This window comes from Amblyraja radiata, chromosome 16, assembly GCF_010909765.2.
Source record: "Amblyraja radiata isolate CabotCenter1 chromosome 16, sAmbRad1.1.pri, whole genome shotgun sequence".
NCBI lineage: Eukaryota > Metazoa > Chordata > Chondrichthyes > Rajiformes > Rajidae > Amblyraja > Amblyraja radiata.
In genome coordinates, this window is record NC_045971.1 from 42,767,981 (window position 1) to 42,794,309 (window position 26,329).

At 53.2% G+C, this 26,329-nt stretch overlaps 3 protein-coding genes across 3 annotated transcripts in view; 2 read left to right on the forward strand and 1 right to left on the reverse strand.

Moving 5' to 3' along the window:
- LOC116982168 (zinc finger protein 239-like) overlaps positions 1–26,329 on the forward strand; it is a 1,102,810-nt gene that overhangs the window by 1,027,247 nt on the left and 49,234 nt on the right. The gene's annotated exons all lie outside the window — the stretch shown is intronic.
- Positions 13,395–14,259, forward strand: LOC116982283 (zinc finger protein 239-like). Its single transcript, XM_033035554.1, has 2 exons — positions 13,395–13,754; positions 14,203–14,259. The coding sequence occupies exons 1-2, from the start codon at positions 13,395–13,397 to the stop codon at positions 14,257–14,259; spliced, it is 417 nt and encodes a 138-aa protein (XP_032891445.1).
- On the reverse strand, positions 15,719–26,238 carry LOC116982284 (tubulin alpha-8 chain-like). The gene is made up of 6 exons (XM_033035555.1): positions 26,207–26,238; positions 24,879–24,960; positions 24,760–24,844; positions 22,087–22,250; positions 18,433–19,113; positions 15,719–16,015 (listed from the first exon to the last, which is right to left on the reverse strand). The coding sequence occupies exons 1-6, from the start codon at positions 26,236–26,238 to the stop codon at positions 15,719–15,721; spliced, it is 1,341 nt and encodes a 446-aa protein (XP_032891446.1).

Below are 26,329 nucleotides of genomic sequence, written 5' to 3' on the forward strand. Positions count from 1 at the left end.
GTGTACGAGTGGGGGAGGAGAGTGAGTGGCGGGAGAGGGGAGGGTGTGGGGAGGGGAGAGAGGGGAATGTATATGTGCAGCTTTAAGGGACATTAGTCAGGTAGCATTTGGAGTATTGTATACAGTTCCGATCACTCCATTACAGGACTGATGTGGAGGCTTTTGGGAAGATGCAGAGATGGTTAACCAGAATGGTTTAAAAATGAGGAACTGCAGATGCTTGTTTACAAAGAAAGGACACAAAATGCTGGAGTAACTCAGTGGGGCAGGCAGTATCTCTGGAGAGAAAGAATGGGTGATGTTTCGGGTCAATGTTTCGGTCTCGACCCGAAACTTGACCCATTCCTTCCAGCATTTTGTGTCGACCTGAACAGCGCCTATCCACGTCGCGGTGTGCCAGCAGGCTGGAGGGGTGGGCAAAGGCCTTGTCACAGAGCGGGCAGGTGAAGGGGCGCTGGCTGGTGTGAACTCGCCGGTGCTGGTGAAGGGACGCTCACCACAGGCTGGACATGGCGGGCGTGACCCTTGCCACACTCAGCGCACTCAAAGGGTCTCCCTCTGGTGTGTATCCGCTGGTTCTCCCGCAGCCCCCGTGAGCTCTTGAAATGCTCACCGCAGTGGGAGCAGCTGCTCGCCGACGTGGGCCCGCCGATGCTGCCGCAACACCCTCGAGCTGTCAAACGCCTCACCCCTGTACGGGCAGTCGTAGGGCTGGCCACTGGTGTGCATGCGCTGGTGAGACAGGACGTGGGAGACCATGGCAAAGCGCTCTCCGCACACGGGGCAGGTGAAGGGACGGTCGCCGTCGTGCACCTGTTGGTGGGACAGCAGGTGGGTGGAGCGGGTGGCGCCCTTGTCGCACGGGGCACAGGTGAAGGGACGCTCCCCAGTGTGGGTATGCTGGTGCTTCAGCAGGTTGTTGGAGTGGGTGAAGCACTTGCCGCAGTCGCTGCAGGTGTAGGGCCGCTCCCTGGTGAGCAGGTGTCTGTGCCTCTTCAGGTCCTTGGACGACTTGAAGCCCTTGTCACAGTCAGAGCAGGTGAAGGGCCGCTCACCGCTGTGCACCCGCCGTTGCTGCCATAGTCCCGACAACCGGGCAAAGCTCTTGCCGCAGGTGGAGCAGCCATCGGACTTCTCGCCCGTGCGCACGCGCCGGTGCATCTTCAGGTCATTCGTTATCTTGAAGCTCCTGCCGCAGTCGGAGCAGGTGAAGGGCCTCTTGCGGGTGTGCATGCGGTTGTGCCGCAGCAGGTTCTCATAGCGGTTAAAGCTGTAGCCGCACTTCGAGCAGTCGAAGGGACGTTCTCCTGCGTGAACCCGCCGGTGGGTCTCTAGATGGCTCGGGTGCTGCCAGGCTTTGCCACACATGTCACACTCATAACGCTTCTCCCTGTTGTGCCCCGCCATGTGGTCGTCCACTGAAGCTCAGCCCCTCGAAGGTCAGCCCGCACACCGAGCAGATGGGGGGTGGGGGGGGGGGGGGCTCACCGGCACCCTGGCCGCCCTCAATGGCCGTTCACACCCCTTCTCTCCGTCCACAGCAACGGCTCACAAACCCTGGAGGAGGGGAACACAGAGAGTCAACAAGCTGGCAAACTGGACATTACTAACGCGTGAACATTACTGGTGCTTGAAGGGAGGGGAAGAGGCGATGGGAAGGGGAGTGGCGGGAAGGTGGAGGGTAGTGGAGGGGATGAGGGAGGGGGGCGAGGAGGCAAGTGGGAGAGGGAGGACACGGGGGTGAGAGGGCTGTGGGGGGATGATGGAGGAGGTGAGAGCGGGATGAGGGAGGGGGCGCGGAGGGTGTTAGGGGGGGAGGGCAGGGGGGCTGAGAGTGTGAGAAAGTGGAGGGGAGCGGGGGGATGAGGGAGGGGGCGAGGAGGGGGTGAGAGCGGGGTGAGGAGGCAAGTGAGAGAAGGGAGGCCGCACCGACCTGCGACACCAAGTGTCCGGGCGCCCCGTCGAGCCGCCTGCCCGCCTGCAGGTCCGCTGGCCAGCCGATCTGAGCCGTGACTTCAGCCGCACGCACGGCGCGCACGACCGGCGCCCTGACGTCACCCCCAATCCAAGGGGGGACTGCCGACATTGGTGCTGAATCACGCGGGGGCGGCATGCAGCTTGGGAAGAAGGTCACGGAGTGCTGGAGTAACTCAGCGGGTCGGGCAGCGTCTGTGGATAGGTGACGTTTCACAGAAACATAGACAATAGGTGCATGAGTAGGCCATTCGGCCCTTCGAGCCAGCACCACCATTCAATATGCTCATGGCTGATCATCCACAATCGTTCCCCGTTCTTGTTTTCTCCCCATATCTCCTGATTCCGTTAGACCAAAGCGCTAAATCTAACTTTCTCATGAAAATATCCAGTGAATTGGCCTCCACTGCCTTCTGTGGCAGATAATTCCACTGGTTCACAACTCTTTGGATGAAAAAGTTTTTTCATCTCAGTCCTAAGTGGCCGACCCCTTATTCTTAAATTGTGACTGCTGGTTCTGGACTCCCCCAACATCGGGAACAAGTAGCCAAATGTCCCGAAATCTGAATTGTTGCAGATATTTTCCCCCAGCACTTTGTGCCTATCTTTGGCAGACACAAAGAACTGCAGATGCAGGTTCATACTCAAAAAGGCACAGTGCTGGAGTAACATAGCAGGTCAGGCAGCATCTCTGGTCAACGTGGATAGACGACGTTTCAGGTCTGCAGAAGGGTCGTGACCAAAAAAAAATGTCCCCTATCCGTGTGCTTCACAGACGCTGCCCGACCCGCTTAGTGACTCCAGTACTGTGACCTTCCCATGATGCATGCCGCCACCCACGTGACTTTGCGCAATGGCAGGGGCCATGACGTCAGGGTGCCATGCGTGCGGATGTCACGGCACAGAGCAGCTCACGTGCGGGCGGGAGGCTCAGCGCGGTGCCCGGATGCTCAGCGCCCCAAGTTGGTGTGGGGCCCCATCACCCCTTCAGCCCACCCCCAACACATCCCCTCCTCCCTACACATCTCCTCCCCCCCACACATCCCTTCTCCTCCCTACACATCCCCTCCCCCACACACATCCCCTCTACTCCCTGCACATCCCCTCCCCACACACACATCGCCTCCCCCCCACACATCCCCTCTCCTCCCTACACATCCCCTCCCCACACACACATCCCCTCCCCCACACATTTCCTCCCCCCACACATCCCTTCCCCCTTTACCACTGCCTTCTGTGGTAGAGAATTCCACAGATTTACAACTCCCTGTGTAAAATTGGTTTTTCTCATCTCAGTCCTAAATGGCATACCCCTTATTCTTAAACCAAAACTGCACACAATACTCCAGGTGTGGTCTCACCAGGGTCCTGCACAACTGCAGTAAGACCTCCTTGCTCCTAAACTCAAATCGTCTCGCAATGAAGGCCAATCTGCCATTAGCTTTCTTTATTGCCTGCTGTACCTGTATGTTTACCTTCAGTGACTGATGTACAGGGACGCCCAGGTCTCGTTGCACCTCCCCTTCTCCTAATATTGGTACATTATCGTTCCGTGTACCGAAACACGGGTGTCAGGGATTATGGTGAGAAGGAAGAAGAATGGGGTGAGGAGGGTTAGATAGATCAACCATGATTGAATGGCGGAGTAGACTTGATGGGCCGAATGGCATAATTCTACTCCTATCACGTTTGACCTTATACAGGGAGAAACCTTGTCTCCGCACTGGAGTCAGACAAGTCTTACACTCAATTTTATTCTCTTTCTCCCATATCTCCCACCCAAAGATCCTCCGCTATAGGATCTTTGCTCCCGCCGGCTGACCAGAGACACTGCGCCGCGGCCTCCCGCCGCCAGGCAGGCGCTGCACACGGAGAACCAGAGGGCTCCCAGACCTCCCTTTCCCTTCCTCACTCACTCAACCCCCCCCCCCCCGCACCGGCCCTTGTGACGCACCGCATCAAGTAAATGGCGACCAGCTCCCGCCGCTTCACTGACGGGCAGCTCCAAAGGCCAATGGCAGGGCCCGCCCCCCACTGACGGGCAGCTCCAAAGGACAATGGCAGGACCTGCCCCCCACTGACCGACAGCGCCAGCGGCCAATGGGAGTAGGTCCCGCCTCCCGACGTCACAAAGGACGTTCCCAGGTTAATGTCCGGGAGGGCGGGAGTGTCACGTGTTGACAGGTTGGAGCAGCTGGGCCTTCTACACTCAGGAGTTTAGAAAGATTAGAGGGGATCTTATTGAAACATATAAGATTATTAAGGGTTTGGACACGCTAGAGGCAGGAAACAAATTCCCGATATTCGGGGAGTCCAGAACCAGGGGCCACAGTTTAAGAATAAGGGGTAATCCATTTAGAACGGGGATGAGGAAACACTTTTTCACACAGAGAGTTGTGAGTCGGTGGAATTCTCTGCCTCAGAGGGTGGTGGAGGCCGGTTCTCTGGATACTTTCAAGAGAGAGCTAGATAGGGCTCTTAAAGATAGCGGAGACAGGGAATATGGGGAGAAAGCAGGAACGGGGTACTGATTGTGGATGATCAGCCACGATCACATTGAACGGCGGTGCTGGCTCGAAGGGCCGAATGGCCTACTCCTGCACCTATTGTTTATTGAGGTTCCCTGTGGGAGGAGGGGGTGCATTAGGACCCAGCGCAGTCAAACCACGTGGTGTGAGAGTCTGCAGCTGGGAGACTCCAGGCCTGGTGCCGAGCCTAGGACACTGGTTAGGCGACGGCTGCGTCCCAATGGTGAACGGTGGAGTGGCCAGGGCCGGCAGAGTCGCAGGTTGAAGCCCGCGGGGAGTGGAGTGGCAACGCGGGCGAAGGGTCGGAAGTGCCGGTCAGCGGATGAATGGGAAGGCAGCGAGGATTGCGCGGCTCCGGCAAGCCAGCGAAAGTTCAGCGGTTCCAGCGAGGATCGGCGTCATTGGTGAGACACCGAGGATCGGCGGCTCCATTGAGGCAGCGAGGGTCGGCGGCTCCATTGAGGCAGCGAGGGTCGACGGCTCCATTGAGGCAGCGAGGGTCGGCGGCCCCATTGAGGCAGCGAGGATCGGAGGCTCCATTGAGGCAGCGAGGATCGGCGGCTCCATTGAGGCAGCGAGGGCCGGCGGCTCCATTGAGGCTGCGGGGGTCGGCGACTCCATTGAGGCAGCGAGGGTCGGCGGCTCCATTGAGGCAGCGAGGGTCGGCGGCTCCATTGAGGCAGCGAGGGTCGGCGGCTCCATTGAGGCAGCGAGGGTCGGCGGCTCCATTGAGGCAGCGGGGGTCGGCGGCTCCATTGAGGCAGCGAGGATTGGCGGCTCCATTAAGGCAGCGAGGGTCGGCGGCTCCATTGAGGCAGCGAGGGTCGGCGGCTCCATTGAGGCAGCGAGGGTTCGGCGGCACCGCAGCGGCAGCGGGGATCGGCGATGTCGGTGGAGGTCAGCGACAATGGTCACGGGTGGCCGCGCGAGAAGGTCGACGACAGCGACATTCTAATTGGTCCAGGGCCGAGATCGGTCAGTAAGGCGGTAAGTGTTGGTGCTGCTCCTCGTGGCAGCAATGGCGTCGTGGGGCTTGGCCTGATGATGCCCGGGCAGGTGGAGCGGGCAAGAGGTGGGGCGCCAGGCCTGCGGGCAGACGTGTCGCGGATTGTCGGTTCCTCCTGTCCCTTATTTTCCCAAGCTGACTACATCCCATTCCTTATTCCACCAAGCTGACTACCTCCCATCACTTACTCCCCCAAGCTGTCTACCTCCCACCCCTCATTCCCCCAGACTGCCTAACGCCCATTCCCCTTACTCCCCAAAGCTGGGTACCGCACAGGCCCCTTACTTCCCCAAGCTGGCAACCTCCCTCCCCTTGCTCCGCCAAGCTGGCTTGCTCCAATCCCTTACTCCCCCAAGCTGGCTATCTCCCAACCCTCTTACTCACCCAAGCTGTCTACCTCCCATTACTCCATCCCTTACACCCCCAAGCTGGCTACAACCCAATCTCTTTACTCCCTCAAGTTGGCTAACTCCCACCCCTTACTCCCCCCAACTGGACACTTCCCATTCCCGTTACTCCCCCAAGCAGTCCACCTCCCCTTCCCCAAACTCCCCCAAGCTCGCCTCCTCCCATTCTCAATTCTCCCTCAAGCAGGCAACCTCCCATTCCTTACTTTCCCAAGCTGGATATCTCAGATCATTTTCTCCTCCAAGCTGGCTGCATCCATCCCATCCCTTATTCCCCAAGCTGACTGCCCCATCACTTACCATCCCAAGCTGCATTCCTCCCTTCCTTTACTCCCCCAAGCTCGCTTTCTCCAATCATTTATTCTTCCAAGAAGGCTGCATCACACCCCCCTTACTCCCCCAAGCTGGCTACCTCACATTGCCTTGACTTCCCCAAGCCGACTTCCTCCCATCCCTTACTCCCCCAAGCTCGCTTCCTTCCATCACTTACTCTCCAAGCTGGCTACGTTTCATTCACCTTACTTCCCCCAAGCTGGCTGCCTACCATACCCTTTACTCCCACAAGCTGCTACCTCCCATCCTTTATTACCCCAAGCTGGCTGCTCCCCATCCCTTACTCCCCCAAGCTGGTTTCCCCCATCCCTTACTTCCCCAAGCTGGTTTCCCCCAACCCTTACTCCTCCCAAGCTGGACTGCCTCCCACTCGTTACCCCCCAAGCTGGGCTACCTCCCATTCCCTTTACTTCCCCAAGTTGGCTGCCGCCCACCCCTTACTACCCAATCCCCAAGCTGGCTACCATCCATCCCTTACTCCACCAAGCTGTCTACCTCCGATTCCAGATACTACCCCAAGCCGGCTTCCTCCGATTCCCATTGCACCCCCAACCTGGTTAACTCCCATCTCCCATTATCCTTACTGCCCCTGCCCCAATCGGGCCACATCGCATCCCCTTTACACCCCAAGCCGGCTACCTCCCACCCTTTACGCCCCAAGCCGGCTACCCCCCACCCCTTACTCCCCCCCAAGCCGGCTTCCTCCGATTCCCATTGCGCCCCCAACCTGGTTACCTCCCGGGCCTAACACCCCCAAGCCGGCTGCCGCTATTCCGTTAACCCCCAAGCTGGCTACCTCCCATTCCCCTTCCTCCCCCCAAGCTGGCTAACTCTCTTTCTCCTTACTCCCCCAAGCTGTCTACCTCTCATCCCATAATTCCCCAAACTGGCTGCCTCTAATCCCCTATTCCTCCAAGCTGGCTTTACATCCCCAAGCTGCCTTCGTCCCATCCCCTGCCCCCCTCACCAAGCTGGTTACCTCCATTCCCTGACTCCCCCAAGCTGACTTCCCCTGATTCCCCTTACTCCCCCAAGTTGGCTACCTCCCATTCCTTACTCCCCCCAAGCTTTCTACCTCCGATCCTTTTCACCCCCAAGATGGTTTCATCCCATTCCTTAATTCCCAAAGCTACCTCCCACTCCCCTTAATCCCCCAAGCTGGCAACCTCCCTCCCACCCATTACTCCCCCAAGCTGGATTCACCTCATCCCTTACTACCCAGGCTGTCTACCTCCCATACCCCTTACTCCCTCAAGCTGGCTACCTCCCATCCCATAAACCTCCATGCTGGCTGCTTTCCATCCCTTACACCCCCAAGCTGGCTTCCTCGTATCCCGTCCTCCCCCAAGCTGGTTTGCTCCCATTCACCTTACACCACAAGCTTGCTGCCTACCATCGCTTACTCCCCCCAAGCCGGCTATCTCCAATCAGTTACTACCCCAAGCTGTCTACCTCACATCGCTTATTCCCCAAGGTGGCTACCTCCGATCCGATACTACCCCAAGCTGTCTATCTCCTATCCCTTACTTCCCCCAAGCAGGCAACCTTCCATCCATTATTCCCCCGATTGGCTCCCTCCCATCCTTTACTTCACCAAGCTATCTTCCATCCTTTATTCCCTCAAACTAGCTTCCTCCCATCCGTTACCACCCAAGCTCGCTCCTCCCATCCCTTACTGCCCGAAGCTGGCTTCCTCCGATTCCCCTTCCCCAAGCTGGCGGCCCCCCATCCCTTCCTTCATCCCCCAAGCTACCATCTTCCCACCCGTCCCCCCGCCCCCAGCTGTCTACCTCCCATTCCTTACCCTCCAAGCTGACTATATCCCATCTGTTAATCCTCTAAGCACGCCATCTCCCATTCTTCTTAATGCCCCAAGCTGGCTACCTCGTATTTCCTTTACTCCCGCAAGCCGGCTATATCCCACCCATTGACCCCCAAATTGGATACCTACCATCCCTTACTCCACCCAGCTGGCTACCTCCCATTCGCCTTACTCCCCTCAAGCTGGCTAACTCCTCTTGCGCTTACTCCCCCAAGCTGGCATCCGCCATCCCTTACTCCGACAAGCTGGCTACGATTTTTCCCTTTACAACCCCAAGCTGGCTACCACCCATTCCCCTTTCACTCCCAAGCTGCCTACCAAGCATTCCCCGTTCTCACCCAAGCAGACAATCCACCATTCCCCTTACTCATTCAAGCTGGCTACCTCCCATCCCTTACTCCCCCAAGCAGTCTACCTCCCATTCCCCTTAATTCCCCAAGATGGCTACCTCCCATTACCCTCCTTATACCCCAAGCTGCTGAGCAAGCATTCCACTTTCACACCCAAGCTGACTACCTCCCATCCCTTACTACCCCAAGTTGGCAACCTCTCATTCCCCTTAATCCCCCCACACTAGCTACATTCCATCCTTTACTCCCCCAAGCTGCCTTCTTCCCATCCCTTACCCCCCCCCCCCCCTTCAAGCTGGCTATCTCCCATTCCCTACTCTCCCAAGCTGACTATCTCCCATTCCCCTTACTTCCCCAAACTGGCTACCTCCCATTCCTCTTACTGCCCCAAGCTAGCTACCTTCCATTCCCCTTACTGCCCCAAGCTGGCTGCCTCACATCCGTTTCCCCCCAAGGTGACTGCCTCACATCCGTTACCCCCCAACCTCCCCACCAAGATGGGCACCTCCCATTCCCCTTTCTCCCCAAAGCTGGCTTCCCCACGTTACCCTTAAACCCCCAAGCTGGCTACCTCCCATTCTTTACCTCCTTTCTTTACTCCACCAAGCTGGCTACATCCCATTCCCCTTACACCCCGATTCCATCTATCACCCATTCCCCTTATACACTCAGGCTGGATACCTCCCATTCCCCTTACTCCCCCAAACTTTCTACCACCCATCCTTTACTCCCCCGAGCTGGCTATTTCCCATTCCTTAACCCCCACGCCGGCTAACTCCCTGCCCTTACCTCCCATCCCATACTACTCCAAGCTGGCTGCCTCCCATCCGTTACTCCATCATGCTGGCTTCCTCGTATCCATTAATCCCCAAGCTGGCTACCTCCGATCCGTTACTACACCTAGCTTGCTACCCCCATCTCTTTCTACCCCAAGCAGGCTACCTCCCATACCTTATTCCACCAAGCTGGCTTTCTCCCATCCCTTGCTCCACCAAGCTGGTTACCTCCATCCCTTACTCCCCCAGGGTGACTTCCTCCCATCAATTACCCCCAAAGCTGGCTACCTCTCATTACCCTTACTCCTCCAAGCTGGCATCCTCCCATCCCTTACACCCCCAAGCTGGCAGCCTCCCATCCCTTACACCTTCAAGCTGGCTATCTCCCATTCATTACTTTCCCAAGCTGGCTTCCTCCCATCCCTTACTCCCCCAAGCTGGCTGCCTCCCATCCCTTACTCCCCCAAGCTGGCTATCTCCCATTCATTACTTCCCCAAGCTGGCTTCCTCCGATTCCCATTGCTCGCCCAAGCTGGTTATGTCCCAAACCTTACTCCCTCAAGCTGGCAACTTCCCATACCTTATTGCCCCAAGCTGGCATCCTTCCACCCCCTACACCCCAAAGCTGACTACCTCCAATGTCTTTTAATCCCAAGGTGGCTACCTATCATGCGTTAAACCCCCAAGTTAGCTACCTCCCATCCCTTACACCCCACGCTGGCTACCTCCCTATCCTTACTCCCCTAAAATGACTGCCTCCCATTCCCCTTAATCCCACAAGATGGCTACCTCCCATTCCCCTTAATCCCACAAGATGATTACTTCCCATTCCCCTTAATCCCATAAACTGTTTACCTCCCATTCCCCTTAATCCTATATGGTTAAAATCAGAGGATTGACAGCACGGAGAAGGAGGTTCAACCCCAGCACAACCTCGCTCCAACTTCTAGAAACCACGGGGACCGCCAGCCGCACACACTGTCCCCCCCTCCCAATCTACTGCTGGCCAACCCCCTCTGACGCCGGCTAAAGCCGACCACCAGCCATCAACGGACACACACACACAAAACGCTGCACCAACTAAGCGGGAAACATAGAAAATAGATGCAGGAGGAGGCCATTCGAGCCTTCAATCTAGCACCGCCATTCATTGAGATCATGGCTGATCGTCCGCATCAATAACCCGTGCCTGCCTCTCCCCATATCCCTTGATTCCATTAGCCCCTAGCGCTCTTTGTAACTCTCTCTTTAAATCCATCCAGTGACTTGGCCTCCACTGCCCTCTGTGGCAAGGAATTCCATAAATGCACAACTCTTTGGATGAAAACGTTTTTTTCTCATCTCAGTGTTAAATGACCTCCCCTTTATTCTAAAACCTGGTTCTGGACTCGCCCAACATTGGGAATATTTTTCCTGCATCTAGCTTGGCCAGTCCTTTTATAATTGTATCTGTTTCTATAAGAACTCCCCTCATCCTTCTAAAGTCTAGTGAATACAAGCCTGGGCTTTTCAATCTTTCCTCATATGACAGTCGCGCCATCCCAGGGATCAATCTCGTGAACCTACGTTGCACTGCCTGAATCACAAGGATGTCCTTCCTCAAATTAGGAGACCAAAACTGTACACAATACTCCAGATGTGGTCTTATCGGAGCCCTGTACAACTGCAGAAGAAACTCTTTACTCCAATACTGAAATCCTCTTGTTATGAAGGCCAGCATTCCATTAGCTTTCTTCACTGCGTGCTGTACGTGCACGCCAACTTCCAGTGACTGGTGTACAAGACCACCCAGGTCTTGCTGCACCTTCCCCTTACCTAACCTAACCCCTTTGAGAAAATAACCTCACATATTATACTGCATCTGCCACGTATCTTCCCACTCACTCAACCTGTCCAGGTCACCCTGCAACCTCCTAACATCCTCTTCACAGTTCACATTGCCACCCAGCTTTGTGTCATCCGCAAACTTGCTAGTGTTGCTCCTAATTCCCTCTTCCAAATCATGAATGTATACGGTAAACAGTTGCGGTCTCAACACCGAACCTTGCGGCACTCCACTCGCCACTGCCTGCCATTCTGAAAATGACCTGTTCACTCCTACTCTTTGCTTCCGTTCTGCCAACCAATGTTCTAACCATGTCAACACCCTACCCCCAATACCATGTGCTCTCATTTTAGTCTCCCGTGCGGGACCTTATCAAAGGCTTTCTGAAAGTCCAGATACACTACATCCACTGGCTCCCCTTCATCCATTTTACTTGTCACATCCTCAAAAAATTCCAGAAGATTAGTCAAGCATGATTTTTCCTCCTTAAATCCACGTTGACTTGGATTAATCATTTTACTGCTATCCAAATGTCCCATTATTACCTCTTTAATAATTGACTGCAGCATCTTTCCCACAACCGAAGTCAGGCTAACTGGTTTGTAATTCCCTGTTTTCTCTCTCGCTCCTTTCTAGAAAAGTGGGATAACATTAGCTATCCTCCAATCCACAGGAACTGATCCTGAATCTATTGAACATTGGAAAATGATCATCAATGCGTCCACTATTTCAAAAGCCACCTCCCTGAGGACCCTGGGATGCAGACCATCAGGCCCAGGGGGTTTATCATCCGTCATCCCCATTAGCCTACCCAACACTATTTCTCGCTTACTGAAAACTATTTCTCGCCACTGAAGCACCCCGTGTGCATCCGCACCGATGACCGGCGCTCGAACCCTACCGGCACCGAGGGGGCCAACCGTCAGCTACTAGACAAGGAGAAAGGCTCAGCCGGCCATCCGCAGGCCGCTGGCGAATAGGCCCACCCCCCGGGAGCCGGAGCAGACCCAAACCGGAGCCAGTGCCCACCCCTCCGCGCCGGCTGCAAGTCCGGGGCATCCAGTGCCCAGGGCTGTCGCCCAACCCGGCGGGATAGGCAGAGCCGAACTGGAGCCAGCGCCTCCCCCCAAAACTCCTGTGCCCAGGACTGCCCCGGGCCGGTGCCTGCCAGCGCAGGGCCACCCCGGTCACCAACAGGATACCCTGGAGGGGATGAGGATGGCCCAGCGGCAACTTCACAGAGCAGCAGACCCAGGCTCGAACCCGACCAGGAACGAAACGCAGGTCTGCACACACGCAGCAGCACAGGCGCCGAGATGTTTATAGCAAATGACCTATGACCTGGGCATGTGCAGTCTGAATACAGAACTCGCTTATTTACTGGAGATTTTCAAGTTAGATTTAGCTCTTAGACTAACGGAATCAAGGGATATGGGAGGAATCAAGGGATATGTGAATGATCAGCCATGATCATAGTGAATGGAACTAGAAGGGCCAAATGGCCTACTCCTGCGCATATTTTCTATGTTACCTTCTCACAACTAACAACGATCTATTCTACATTTTTCCTTGAACTGCATTCCCTTTGCCCTGTTTTTACTCCTTACACTTCCTTATCTCTGTACCTCCCATCAGACTGAAGGAGGGTCTCGACCCGAAACGTCGCACATTCCTTCTCTTCACAGAAGCTGCCCGACCCGCTGAGTGACTCCAGCACTGTGTGACCGTCTTCCCATGATGCATGCCGCCCCCCACGTGACTGCACAATGGCAGGTGGCGGGGCCGGCAGTCCCCCTCGGATTGGCGGTGACTCCACCCACTCATCCCTCATCCCCAACCATCCCGTCACCCCACTCACAACCCCACCCCCCTCTCTGCCCAATCACCCCTCCCCCCCACTCACCTCCTTCCCACTCAACCCCCCCCCCCACCCTACCCCACTCACCCCTCACTCACCCCTCAACCCCTGCCCTCCCCCACTTCCCCCTCTCCCCCAAACTCCTCGATCCGCACTCGCCCCCTCAGCCCCCCTACTGACGACCCCCCCGACTCACTCACCCCTCCAGAAACACCACCCCCCTCGTTTTCCCCTTCCACCCTTTAAGCACTAGTGATGTTTACCCGTTAGTAATGTCCTGTTTGCCAGCTTGTTGATCCTCTGTGTTCCCCTCCTGCAGGGTTTAGGAGCCTTTGCTGTGGATGGAGAGACGGGGACGTGATCGGCCATTGAGGGCGGCCTGGGTGCCGCTGAACCCCCCCCCCCCCCACCCCCCACCCCCCACATCTGCTCGACGTTATGTGTGTGACGTGTGTGGCAAGGCCTGGCAGAGCCCGTGCCCGCTGGAGATCCACCAGCGGGTGCTCACGGGTGAGATGCCCTTCGGCTGCTCCACCTGCAGTAAGAGCTTTGCCCGGTTGTCGTGGCTGCAGGTGCACAGCAGTGAGCGGCCTTTCACCTGTTCCGACTGCGGCAAAGGCTTCAAGTCGTCCACGAAACTGAAGGGGCACAGGCACCTGCACACCGGGGAGCGGCCCTACACCTGTAGCGACTGTGGCAGGGGTTTAACTCAGTCCAATCACCTGCTGGATCACCAGCGCACACACATCGGCGAGCGCCCCGTCAACTGCGCCCAGAGCGGCAAGGACTTCACCAGCCCCTCCAAGCTGCTGTCCCACCAGCGGGAGCGCACAGGCGGCTGCCCCTTCTCCACCCCCCACACTTCGCTCGTCCAAGTTCCTCTCCCGAGTTTTCATTTAAACCAAGCCGATTTCCTGCAAACTCTTACGCCTTTTCGCCTACCACTAGGATCAATTTACACCAAGCTAATTAACCTGCAAACCTGCATGTCTTTGGAGTGTGATTAGAAAACTCACGTAGAAACATAGAAATGAGTGCAGAAGCAGGCCATTCGGCTCTACGAGCCAGCACTGCCATTCAATTTGATCACGGCTGATCATCCTAAATCAGCACCCGAGCCTGCTTTCCCCACATATCCCTTCATTCCGTTAGCTTTAAGACTCATATCCAACTCTCTCTTGAATACATCCAGTGAATTGGCCTTCTGTGGCAGAGAATTCCACAGATTCACCACTCTCTGGCTGGAAATGTTTCTCCTCATCTCAGTCCTAAATGGTCTACACTTATTCTTACACGGTGATCCGGATATTCTTCTGGACTCAGCCAACATGTGGGAAAATGAGAGTGGGTTATGTGGAAAAATGTGTCGGCATTGACTAGTTGACAAATTTCCATGCACTATGGTACAATATCTCTATGGCTCTGTCTCTCGGTGGCAAAGTGGCATTGCGTTAGAGTTGCTGCCTCACACACCACCAGTTTGCTCCGGATGCTCCGATTTCCTCTCCCACACTCCAGAAACAAACATTTTTGCAGGTTAATTGGCTTCCTATAATATATATAGTGTCCCTAGTGTGTAGGATAGTGCCAGTGTACCGGGAACAGTGTACTGGTCAGCAAAGATCCTATAGCGGAGCAAGCTGGCTTACTCCTGCGAAATGCAATGGGCTGACGTGTAGTACGCTACGGAGGGGATCCTAGGCATGTTTCCCCGCCCATTTTAGTAACCGGAGCCTACCTGACCCGACCCGACTCGCAGTGTAATCAACGTTGCGGGGCAACAGTTTGTGTGTGTGATATAGGGTTAGATTCATAATTCTGGCAGTTCATACTTCTGTTAATTCTTGTCAAGAATAAAATTTGACGCTGTTAATTGTCTTTTTTTAATGTTTTTTTAAATCATTTCTTTTTAAATGGCTCACAAGCAGTGTTTGAGTTGATTTTGCAGTAACCGGAGCCTACCCGCCCCGACCTGACCCGACTCCCAGGGTAATTAAAATTGCGGGGGAACAGTTTTTGTGCCTGATATAGGGTTAGATTCATAATTCTGTTAGTTCATACTTCTATTAATTCTTGTTAAAGAATAAAATGTTTATAAACACCCATTCATGAATGTGATATAAATTTATATAATCATATAACACACACAATTATATTTATTCTGATTTTTATATCCAATGATGAACTTTATTTCAGATTAGACAAGGGACATTAAATAAGAAACATTGTAAACCTCCCCGTAACTTCACACACACTAGGCCCCATCCCACCCTTCAAATCTCTCTCCCCCCTCCCCCCCCCCCCCCCCCCCCCCCGGCACTTCCCTCGCCTGCCCCCACACTACAATATCTCCCCCCCTATGCCCCACTCCCCTCTCCCCGGGCCGCGCACCCCCTCTCCCCGCTGCCTCAGGCCGCGCACCTCCCTCTCCCCGCTCAAGTCAAAGACCAAAGCGAAGATACGGGAACGGAGGCTGAAGGTTAACGGAAAGAAAGAACCGATCTTTGGCCGGAAGCAAGATGGTGGAACAAGATGGCGGAGGCTGGTTGCTAAAATGTGGTCCCATAATTACCCATGAATCTGCCCATGACCGTCCTACGCGTTTGCGCGAGAGTAAGCCATCTTGCTCTGCTATAGGATTTTTGCTGGTCAGCGCCAATTCAGTGGGGCGAATGGCCTGCTCGCACGCTGAAATAAAAATCCAAAGTCTCAAGCGAAATTATAGCGTTAAGGAGGAGGGAAGACGAATTGAATTTAAAATAGATTTATTACATTTATTACATTTCATAAATTATATTTACAACATTAGTAATAAAAGTAAACGAGTCTTTCTGGATATTCACACTTCCTCTTCCGCCTTCCTGTCCAGACCCGCCGAATCGATGCCCACTTCCTCGTAGTCCTTCTCCAGCGACGCCATGTCCTCCCGCGCGTCCTGGAACTCCCCTTTCTCCAGACCCTCTCCCACGTACCAGTGGACAAAGGCCCGCTTGGCGTACATCTTGTCGAACTTGAGGTTCATGCGGGTCCAGGCCATGCAGACGGCGGTGGTGTTGCTCAGCATGCAGACGGCTCGTTGCACCTTGGCCAGGTCGCCCCCCGGCACCACCGTCGGGGGCTGGTAGTTGATGCCTACCTGCGGGGATGAGAGAAACAGCGTTTAGTTTGGTTGCAGACACATTGGAAGCATCCATATTAACGGGACGGAGGAGGAAACAGAAACATAGAAAATCGGTGCAGGAGTAGGTCATTCGGTCCTTCGAGCCTGCACCGCCATTCAATATGATCATGTGCGATCATCCAACTCAGTATCCTGTACCTGCCTTCTCACCATACCCCCTGATCCCTTTAGCCACAAGGGCCACATCTAACTCCCTCTAAAATATATCCAATGAATTGGCCTCAACTACCTTCTGTGGCAGAGAATTCCAGAGACTCACCACTCTCTGTGTGAAAATTTTGTTTCTCATCTCGGTCCTAAAAGATTTCCGCCTTATCCTTAAACTGTGACCCCTAGTTCTGGAAAGGGGTCACAGGGAACGTGTTTCCAGCTTCAGGTTTCTGGGCGTCCACATCTCTGATGACATATCTGAGGGCCCACGATACGTCAACACTGGTCAAGAAGACTCACCAGCGTTTCTTCTTCCTGAGGAGACTAAAGAAGGTCCATCTGTTCCCTCAGATTCTGGTGAACTTCTACCGCTGCACCATCGAGAGCATCCTTACCAACTGTATCGCAGTATGGTATGGCAACTGCTCGGTCTCCGACCGGAAAGCACTGCAGAGGGTGGTGAAAATTGCCCAACGCATCACCGGTTCCTCACTCCCCTCCATTGAGTCTGTCCAAAGCAAGCGATGTCTGGGAATGGCGCACAGCATCGTCACGGACTGCTCTCACCCCAGCCACAGTCTGTTTATCCTGCTCCCATCCGGGAGGCGCTACAGGTCTCTCCGTTGCCGGACCAGCAGGTTCAGGAACAGCTACTTCCCTGTGGCTGTTACACAACTTAACTCAGCACCTTGGTGATTGCCACTCAACCCCTCCCTCCCCCCCCCCCCTACCCCGCCTCCCCCGCCTCCCCCCCGGACACTCCTTCCCCCAGTAAAATTGCACTACTGCTACAGTTTGTACATATATATATTTTCCTGTTCATTATTCTATGTTCGCTCTTCTGGGTGAGATGCTAACTGCATTTCGTTATCTCTGTACTGTACACTGCACAATGACAATAAAGATTGAATCTGAATCTGAATCTGAACCTGAATTCAAGATGAGATGCATCTGCCGCCGGTAGGTGGCGGCAGTGGCGCAGCGAATAATAGCCGACCTCCATTGCTTTGTCCCGTCAACATGTCGGCGATGGATTAATTGGCAGTGTGCATAAGTGAGTGGTGAAAGAGAAATCGGTGCTCTTTTAGCAGAGGGACACCAGTTTTGTTCTTCGGTTGGAAGAAACCGGGGCCAACCAATGGAGTTCCGGAAATTGCAAATGGTTCCCGCTAGGGTTGGAGTTCCACGAAGGCAGCTGTTCCAGAGCGCTGTAGACCCGGGATCGATCCCAACCTCCGACGATCCGCCGCCTTCCCCCTTCCCACTCCCCCCACCGCAAAGAGGCTGGTGCTGGCAAGTCTCATGGAGGAGTAATGCAAAAATATGGGACTGTACGAGCGTTACATAGAAACATGGAAAATAGGTGCAGGAGTAGGGCATTCGGCCCTTCGAGCCTGCACCGCCATTCAATAAGATCATGGCTGATCATCCAACTCAGTATACTGTACCTGCTTTCTCTCCATACCCCCTGATCTATTTAGACACAAGGGCCACATCTAACTCCCTCTTAAATATAGCCAATGAACTGGCCTCAACTGCATTCTGTGGCAGAGAATTCCACAGATTCGCAACTCACTGTGTGAAAAATGTTTTTCTCATCGCAGTCCTAAAAGATTTCCCCTTTATCTTTATACCGTGACCCCTTGTTCTAGACTTGCCCAACATCGCGAACAATCTTCCTGCATCTAGCCTGTCCAACCACCTAAGAACGTTGTTCGTTTCTATAAGATCGCCACTCAATCTTCTAAATTCTAGCGAGACATTAGTGACAAGAGAGAATGGAATTACTGGTTCAAGTTCAAGTTCAAGTGAGTTTATTGTCATGTGTCCCTGATAGGACAATGAAATTCTTGCTTTGCTTCAGCACACAGAACATAATAGGCATTAACTACAAAACAGATCAGTGTGGGAGGGTCAACATGGACCCGATGGGTCGAATGTTACTGATCGTGGTCTAAAACATGTAGATTTGCGCCTTTAAACGAGGGAAACCCCTGCTAGTTATCGAGATCCTGGCGTGACCCATTGGACAGAAGTCTCCTAGAAACCTTCAATGGTTCCCTGGATGTTTAGAACCCATTCCCTCGGTTTGGAAAGAACGTCTCCTGGTTTCTGCAATCGTGGAGCGGTTGGTCTGGCTGTGGTAGATTTCACAGCCCAGTGCGAGACCAGTGTTTGGGTCAAGCTTCTGCCGCGTGGATTCCTGCACAACCGTCTCCTACCTTGAACCCGGTCGGACACCAGTCCACGAACTGGATGGAGCGCTTAGTCTTGATGGTGGCGATGGAGGCGTTGACCTCCTTGGGCACCACGTCCCCACGGAACAACATGCAGTACGCCATGTATTTGCCCTGGCGGGGGTCGCATTTGAGCATCTGGTTGGCCGGCTCGAAGCAGGCGTTGGTGATCTCCGACACGGACAGTTGCTCGTGGTAAGCCTTCTCAGCCGAGATCAGGGGTGCATAGGTCACCAGCGGAAAGTGAATGCGCGGGTAGGGGACCAGGTTGGTCTGGAACTCGAGCAGGTCCACGTTGAGGGCGCCGCCGAAGCGCAGCGAGGCGGTGATGTACGAAACTACCTGCCCCAGCAGGCGGTTAAGGTTGCTGTAGGTGGGGCGCTCGATATCCAGGTTCCGCCGGCAGATGTCGTAAATAGCCTCGTTGTCCCGCATGAAGGAGCAGTCGGAGTGCTCCAGGGTGCAGTGGGTGACCAGCACCGCGTTGTAGGGCTCAACCACGGCGGTGGAGATCTGCGGCGCCGGGTAGACGGAAAACTCCAGCTTGGATTTCTTGCCGTAGTCGACGGACAGTCTCTCCATGAGGAGGGAGGTGAAGCCCGAGCCGGTGTCGCCCCCAAAACTGTGGAAGATGAGGATCCCCTGCAGTCCGGTGCACTGGTCGGCCTGTAGGCAGATAAATCGGAGAGCATTCAGAAGGGGGTAAGGTGTGGGGGTGAGTCTGGGTGTTACAGGGGGTAAACTGACCCTCTGGAGAGGTGGATGGAACCTAACATTAGTGGTTTTAGTTTAACATTTGTGGTCGGAAAGACGCGAGCGAGTATCTGAGGGACAGGTTATGAATGCACGTGGATGGACATAGGCGGATTAGGGATAGTCAGCACGGTTGTGTAGCTGGTTGGTCGTGTGTCAAGAATCTGATCGAGGTTTACATAGAAACATTGAAAATAGGTGCAGGAGTAGGCCATTTGGCCCTTCGAGCCTGCACCGCCATTCAATAAGTATTTGAGTATAGGAGCAGGGAGGTTCTACTGAAGTTGTACAGGGTCTTGGTGAGACCACACCTGGAGTATTGCGTACAGTTTTGGTCTCCTAATCTGAGCAAAGCCATTCTTGCCATACAATGAATGTTCACCGGACTGATTCCTGGGATTTCAGGACTTTCATATGAAGAAACACTGGATAGACTCGGTTTGTACTCGCTAGAATTTAGAAGATTGAGGGGGGATCTTTTAGAAAATTCTTAAGGGGTTGGACAGGCTAAATGCAGGAAGATTGTTCCCGATGTTGGGGAAGTCCAGAACAAGGGGTCACAGTTTAAGGATAAGGGGGACATCTTTTAGGGCCGAGATGAGGAAATTTTTTTCACATAGAGAGTGGTGAATCTCTGGAATTCACTCCCGCAGAAGGTAGTTGAGGCCAGTTCATTGGCTATATTTAAGAGGGAGTTAGATGTGGCCCTTGTGGCTAAAGGGATCAGGGGGTATGGAGAGAAGGCAGGTACAGGATACTGAGTTGGATGATCAGCCATGATCATATTGAATGGCGGTGCAGGCTCGAAGGGCCGAATGGCCTACTCCTGCACCTATTTTCTATGTTTCTATGTTTCTATGTTTCTAATATGGTCATGGCTGATCATCGGAGGAGGAGGAGCCATCTTGGTGAACGGCTGCTAGCCAGCAGCCGTCCGTTTTAAATCCGTTTTTTTAATAGTTTTTAGTGAGTCCTGTTTTTTGTTTGTAGGGGATATGGTCTTTTTAATGTGGGGGTTAGGTGTAAACTTAATTTCTAGGTCCCTACCTGGTCGGTGTGGCAGCCTTTTCTCCGGGCTGCCCGTTGACCCGTCCTCGTGGCCTACCTGCGGGCTTGGAGCGCCGTTTCCTGGCGGGAACCGCCCAGCACCTCGGCCTCGGCAGCGGCACAGCATTGGAGCGCTGGAGCGGAGCGGGCGATCCCTTGCCTGGGTCGCCGCGCTGGAGCGACGCGCTGGAGCTCTGGCGAGCTGGACCGCCGAGAGCAACAACTCCGGGCTGCGGGTCTGCGGAGCGTAGAGGCGGCGCCAACTTTATCAACGGGAGCCTGGGAGCTCCAAACCGGCGCGGCCTTGTCGGCTTCGGCAGCCGCGGGCTCCAACCAAGAAGCGGCCGTTCCAGGTGGCCCAGCCGCCAAAAGGACTCTCCCGACGCCGGGGCAAGACCACCCGGTGAGAACGGCCAGGGACATCGGGCCTCCGTAGAGGCAATTGCGGTGGCCTCAATAGGCCTGACTTTGGGGTGAACATGGGGTGGGGACTGGACATTGTGCCTTCCCCCACAGTGCTATCCACTGTGGGGGGATGATTTTTTTGTCTAATTGTAGTCTTGTAGGTCTGTGTCCAAGATGGCTGCCGTGAAGAGAGAGTGGACGCTGGCACGATTTGGTTGCCGCTGCTCCCTCTTCACACTGTGTTTTTGATTTTCTGTTTTTGGATTGAATCCTGTTTTTAATTTGTGTCTCTGTGATGTCTTTATTACTAGTTATATTCCGATTATATGTTATTCCGATATACTATGTAAGGTGTCCTTGAGATGTTTGAAAGGCGCCCATTAAATAAAATTTATTATTATTATTATTAACTCCCTCTTAAATATAGCCAATGAACTGGCCTCAACTACCTTCTGTGGCAGAGAATTCTGTGTGAAAAATTATTTACTCATCTCGGTCCTAAAAGACTTTCCCTTTATCCTTAAACTGTAACCTCTTGTTCTGGACCTCCACAACATCGGGAACAATTCTCCTGCATCTAGCCTATCCAACCGATTAAGAATCTTGTACGTTTTTATGAGATCCCCCCTCAATCTTCTAAATTCCAGCGAGTACAAGCCGAGTCTATTGAATCTTTCTTCATATGAAATTCCTGACATCCCAGGAATCTGTCTGGTGAACCTTCTCTGTACGCCCTCTATGGCAAGAATATCCTTCCTCAGATTAGGAGACCAAAACTGTACGCAATACTACAGATGTGGTCTCACCAAGACCCTGTACAACTGCAGTAAAACCTCCCTGTTCCTATACTCAAATCTTTTTGCTATGTGCCATGTGTCAGGGTTATGGGGAGAAAGCATGTAGATGGGTTTAAGAGAGGAAGATAGATCAGCCAACGATTCATAGCAAAAGGATTTGAGTTTTATAAGTTTCTATAAGATCCCCCCTCAATCTTCTAAATTCTAGCGAGTACAAGCCGAATCTATCCACTCTTTCTTCATATGAAAGTCCTGACATCCCAGGAATCAGTCTGGTGAACCTTCTCTATAACTGTAGATGATGCAGGTACTATGGCAACGTTTAAGAAACATTTTAACTGGCATGTATATGGATATGATAGGTTTGGAGGGATATGGACCAAACGCGGACAGGTGGGACCAGAGTAGATGCATCGGTGTGGGTCGATGGCCTGTTTCCACGCTGCACAATTCTATCGCTATATGACTCTGTGGGCGCGGGGAGGAGACGTGAACGGGGATCCAGTCGGGTGACGATCGCTGAGCTGAATCATGACCGCTGAACCATTCATGAACTGCGGGCCACGGGCGAACCAGGATCACCAGATCGGTAAACATCGGGCGCTGGTTCACGGTTGGATTCGGTTCCACAACCTACCAGCTTCCGGATGCGATCCAGGACCAGGTCGACGATCTCCTTGCGGATGGAGCAGTGGCCCCGGGCGTAGTTGTTGGCCGCGTCCTCCTTGCCGGCGATGAGCTGTTCGGTGTGGAAGAGCTGCCGGTATGTGCCGGTCCGCACTTCATCGGTGGGCGGCGCGACTCTCGTCAGCAGCGGCCTCTGCAGTCCGTCTGTGTTTTATTATTTTTTGTCTCGTTTTTATGTAGTTTTTGTTATTTTTTTTGTTGGGGTATATGTGTGTGGGGGGTGGGGTTGGGGTGGGGGGGAGGGGGTAACTTTAAAATCTTTCCCCTGCACGGGAGACCCGACCTTTTCTTTGTCGGGTCTCCGTTTTGGTTGGGGCTGCAACGTGGACCGGCCTCCAACAGGAACGACCTGGGGTTCCAGCTGCGGTGCTGCCCCCTACTCACCGTCACGGGGCTGGCCGAGTCCGGAGCGGGTGGAGCTGTGGTGGACGCTGCTGCCACCCGACCTCCGGAGTTTCGGAGGCTGCAACTGCGGGTTTGGCGGACGGAAACGCCGGGAGCCCGCCGGTCCCTGCTGGGAGACCGCTTTTCGGGGCTTCCGCAACGGCGACTTCTCCCGCCCGATTTGCGGGGTTGAAGATGACCTGGAGCGGGGCCTTACATCACCGCCCCGCGCGGCTTGGAATGGCCGCGGGACTTTGCGAGCGCCCGCCGGGGGCTCTAACACCAAGCCCCGGTGCGTGGCCTTGCATCACCCGGCGTGGCTTTAATGGCCGCGGGACAATCGCCATCGCCAGCCGGGGGCTGTGACTTTGACTCTGACTCTGACATCGGGGGGGGGGGGGGGGGGGGTGCAGTGGAGAGATAAGTTTTTTTTTGCCTTCCATTAGTCCAAATGTCATTAGAAACGGGAATAGTGCCGGAGGATTGGCGTACTGCGCATGTTGTTCCATTGTTTAAAAAGGGGTCTAAGAGTAAACCTAGCAACTATAGACCTGTTAGTTTCACGTCAGTGGTGGGCAAATTAATGGAAAGAATACTTAGAGATAATATATATAAGCATCTGGATAAACAGGGTCTGATTAGGAACAGTCAACATGGATTTGTGCCTGGAAGGTCATGTTTAACCAAACTTCTTGAATTTTTTGAAGATGTTACTCGGGAAATTGATGAGGGTAAAGCAGTGGATGTTGTGTATATGGACTTCAGTAAGGCCTTTGACAAGGTTCCTCGTGGAAGGTTGGTTAAGAAGGTTCAATGGTTGGGTATTAATGGTGGAGTAGCAAGATGGATTCAACAGTGGCTGAATGGGAGATGCCAGAGAGTAATGGTGGATGGTTGTTTGTCAGGTTGGAGGCCAGTGACGAGTGGGGTGCCACAGGGATCTGTGTTGGGTCCACTGTTGTTTGTCATGTACATCAATGATCTGGACGATGGTGTGGTAAATTGGATTAGTAAGTATGCAGATGATACTAAGATAGGTGGGGTTGCGGGTAATAAAGTAGAGTTTCAAAGTCTACAGAGAGATTTATGCCAGTTGGAAGAGTGGGCTGAAAGATGGCAGATGGAGTTTAATGCTGATAAGTGTGAGGTGCTACATCTTGGCAGGACAAATCAAAATAGGACGTACATGGTAAATGGTAGGGAATTGAAGAATGTAGGTGAACAGAGGGATCTGGGAATAACTGTGCACAGTTCCCTGAAAGTGGAATCTCATGTAGATAGGGTGGTAAAGAAAGCTTTTGGTGTGCTGGCCTTTATAAATCAGAGCATTGAGTATAGAAGTTGGGATATAATGTTAAAATTGTACAAGGCATTGGTGAGGCCAATTCTGGAGTATGGTGTACAATTTTGGTCGCCTAATTATAGGAAGGATGTCAACAAAATAGAGGGAGTACAGAGGAGATTTACTAGAATGTTGCCTGGGTTTCAGCAACTAAGTTACAGAGAAAGGTTGAACAAGTTAGGGCTTTATTCTTTGGAGCGCAGAAGGTTAAGGGGGGACTTGATAGAGGTTTTTAAAATGATGAGAGGGATAGACAGAGTTGACGTGGAAAAGCTTTTCCCACTGAGAGTAGGGAAGATTCAAACAAGGGGACATGACTTGAGAATTAAGGGACTGAAGTTTAGGGGTAACATGAGGGGGAACTTCTTTACTCAGAGAGTGGTAGCTGTGTGGAATGAGCTTCCAGTGAAGGTGGTGGAGGCAGGTTCGTTTTTATCATTTAAAAATAAATTGGATAGTTATATGGATGGGAAAGGAATGGAGGGTTATGGTCTGAGCGCAGGTATATGGGACTAGGGGAGATTATGTGTTCGGCACGGACTAGAAGGGTCGAGATGGCCTGTTTCCGTGCTATAATTGTTATATGGTTATAAGGTTATATCACAGCGATGTGATGGATATTTGTGTTAATTGTGTTGTGGCTCGGGTCTTTTTGTTTTGTAATGTATGGCTGCAGAACCGACATTTCGTTTGGACCTCAAGGGGTCCAAATGACAATAAATTGAATTGTATTGTATTGTATTGTGTTGTATCTACAGGGGAGCAAACAGAGAACGGAGAAGGGACCAGTTCATTAAGAAACTGGTTCATTAAGAATCACACGCCCCTCGTCAAAGGCCGCGGGGAAGGTTTCAGACAAGGCCCAACATGTCAGGACTCTCCCTGGTTTCACCTTACCGATCACCGTGGGCTCCAGATCAATGAACACGGCCCGGGTGACGTGCTTGCCCGCCCCAGCCCCGCTGAAGAAGGTGTTGAAGGAGTCGTGCCCCCCCCCCCCCCCCCCCCCCCTTGGTCTTGTCGCTGGGCATCTGTCCATTCAGCTGGATCCCGTGCTCCAGGTAGTACAGCTCCCAGCAAGCGTTGCCCCTCGGATTCCTATTAAATCTTTTCCCGTTCACCTTGAACCCGTGTGGTCTGGTTCTCGATTTAGCCTGCTCTGGACAAGAGATTGTGCATCTACCCGATCTATTTCTCTCATTAGTTTGTACACCTCTGTAAGATCACCTGTCATCATCCTGCGACCCAAGGAATAGAGACCCAACCCACTCAACCTCTCTTATAGCTCACACCTTCTAGTCCTGGCAACATCCTCGTAAATCGTTTCTGAACCCTTTCAAGCTTGAACATATCTTTCCTATAACATGGTGCCCAAAATAGGGCACAATATTCTAAATGCGGTCCTACCAACGACTTATGCAACTGCAACATGACCTCCCAACTTCCATATACATTACTCTGACTGATAGAGGTCAATGTGCCATTAGCCTGTTTGACTACCTTATCTAACTAAAACTCGACCTTTAAGGAACCGTGCACCTGCACGCCTAGAACCCTCTGCCCCACAATATTCCTCAGAGCATTGCCATTTACTGTGTAGCTCTTTCCCTTGTTCGACGTCCCAAAATGCAACACCTCACACTTCTCAGTATTAAATTCCATCACCTATTAATGGTTCTCCCCTCTTCCCGCATCCCCTCGTAAAATCCATATATAGTTGAAACCCCATGAGATTTTTTGTATTCCCAGTGGCCAAAGACATTTGACCTTCCCGATGCTCTACCTAAGCGCTTTGCTCCGTTTTGTATATTCCATCGGGACCCTGTCCCATCTCAACATCCTAAACCCTACTTGTATTTCATTTTGTGTGGGAATGAACTACAGATGCTGGTTTACCGCCGAAGATAGACACAAAATGCTGGAATAGCCGCGGTCAGGAAGCATTTCTGGAGAAAAGGAATAGGTGACGTTTCGATTCGATGCCCTACTTCAGACTCATCAATTTCCTTCAAGTTTTTTTTGTTTTTCAGAGATACAGCGCGAAAGGAGTCCCGTCGGCTGGCCGAGCGTGCGGCGACCAGCAATTCCCCTACCTCAAAATTATCCGACGCACTAGGGACAATTTGCAGACGCCAAATTAATCTGCGAACCTGTAAGACTTTGGAGTGTGTGAGGAAGCTGGAGCACGCTGGGAAAACCGACGCGATGACGGGGAGAACATACAAACTCCGTGCAGATAAGCACCAGTAGTCAGAATCGAACCCGTGTCTCTGGCGCTGTAAAGCACCAGCTGTACCGCTGCGCCGCCGAGGTCGTTTCCTCTTTTCTTATTGACTGAATTTACCATCCAAGCTTCAGGAAAACCGCCATCCGCATCCTTCATGTTCTGTGGAGCACGCCAGAACTGAATTCCCATCACCTCGTCTTTAAATGACTCCTACAGGTAGGATGAGGACTTACATACGAA

Excerpts from the sequence above, each read along its gene's own strand:
- LOC116982283 (XM_033035554.1), top strand. The coding sequence starts at position 13,395 with ATGCCCTTCGGCTGCTCCACCTGCAGTAAGAGCTTTGCCCGGTTGTCG. Across the intron at positions 13,755-14,202 it reads CCCACACTTCGCTCGTCCAA|CCAACATGTGGGAAAATGAG; the intron begins GTTCCTCTCCCG and ends TTCTGGACTCAG.
- LOC116982284 (XM_033035555.1), bottom strand. The coding sequence starts at position 26,238 with ATGCGGATGGCGGTTTTCCTGAAGCTTGGATG. Across the intron at positions 22,251-24,759 it reads TCTGGAGCCCACGGTGATCG|TCGCGCCGCCCACCGATGAA; the intron begins GTAAGGTGAAAC and ends TGCTGACGAGAG. Across the intron at positions 19,114-22,086 it reads TGGATCGCATCCGGAAGCTG|GCCGACCAGTGCACCGGACT; the intron begins GTAGGTTGTGGA and ends ATCTGCCTACAG.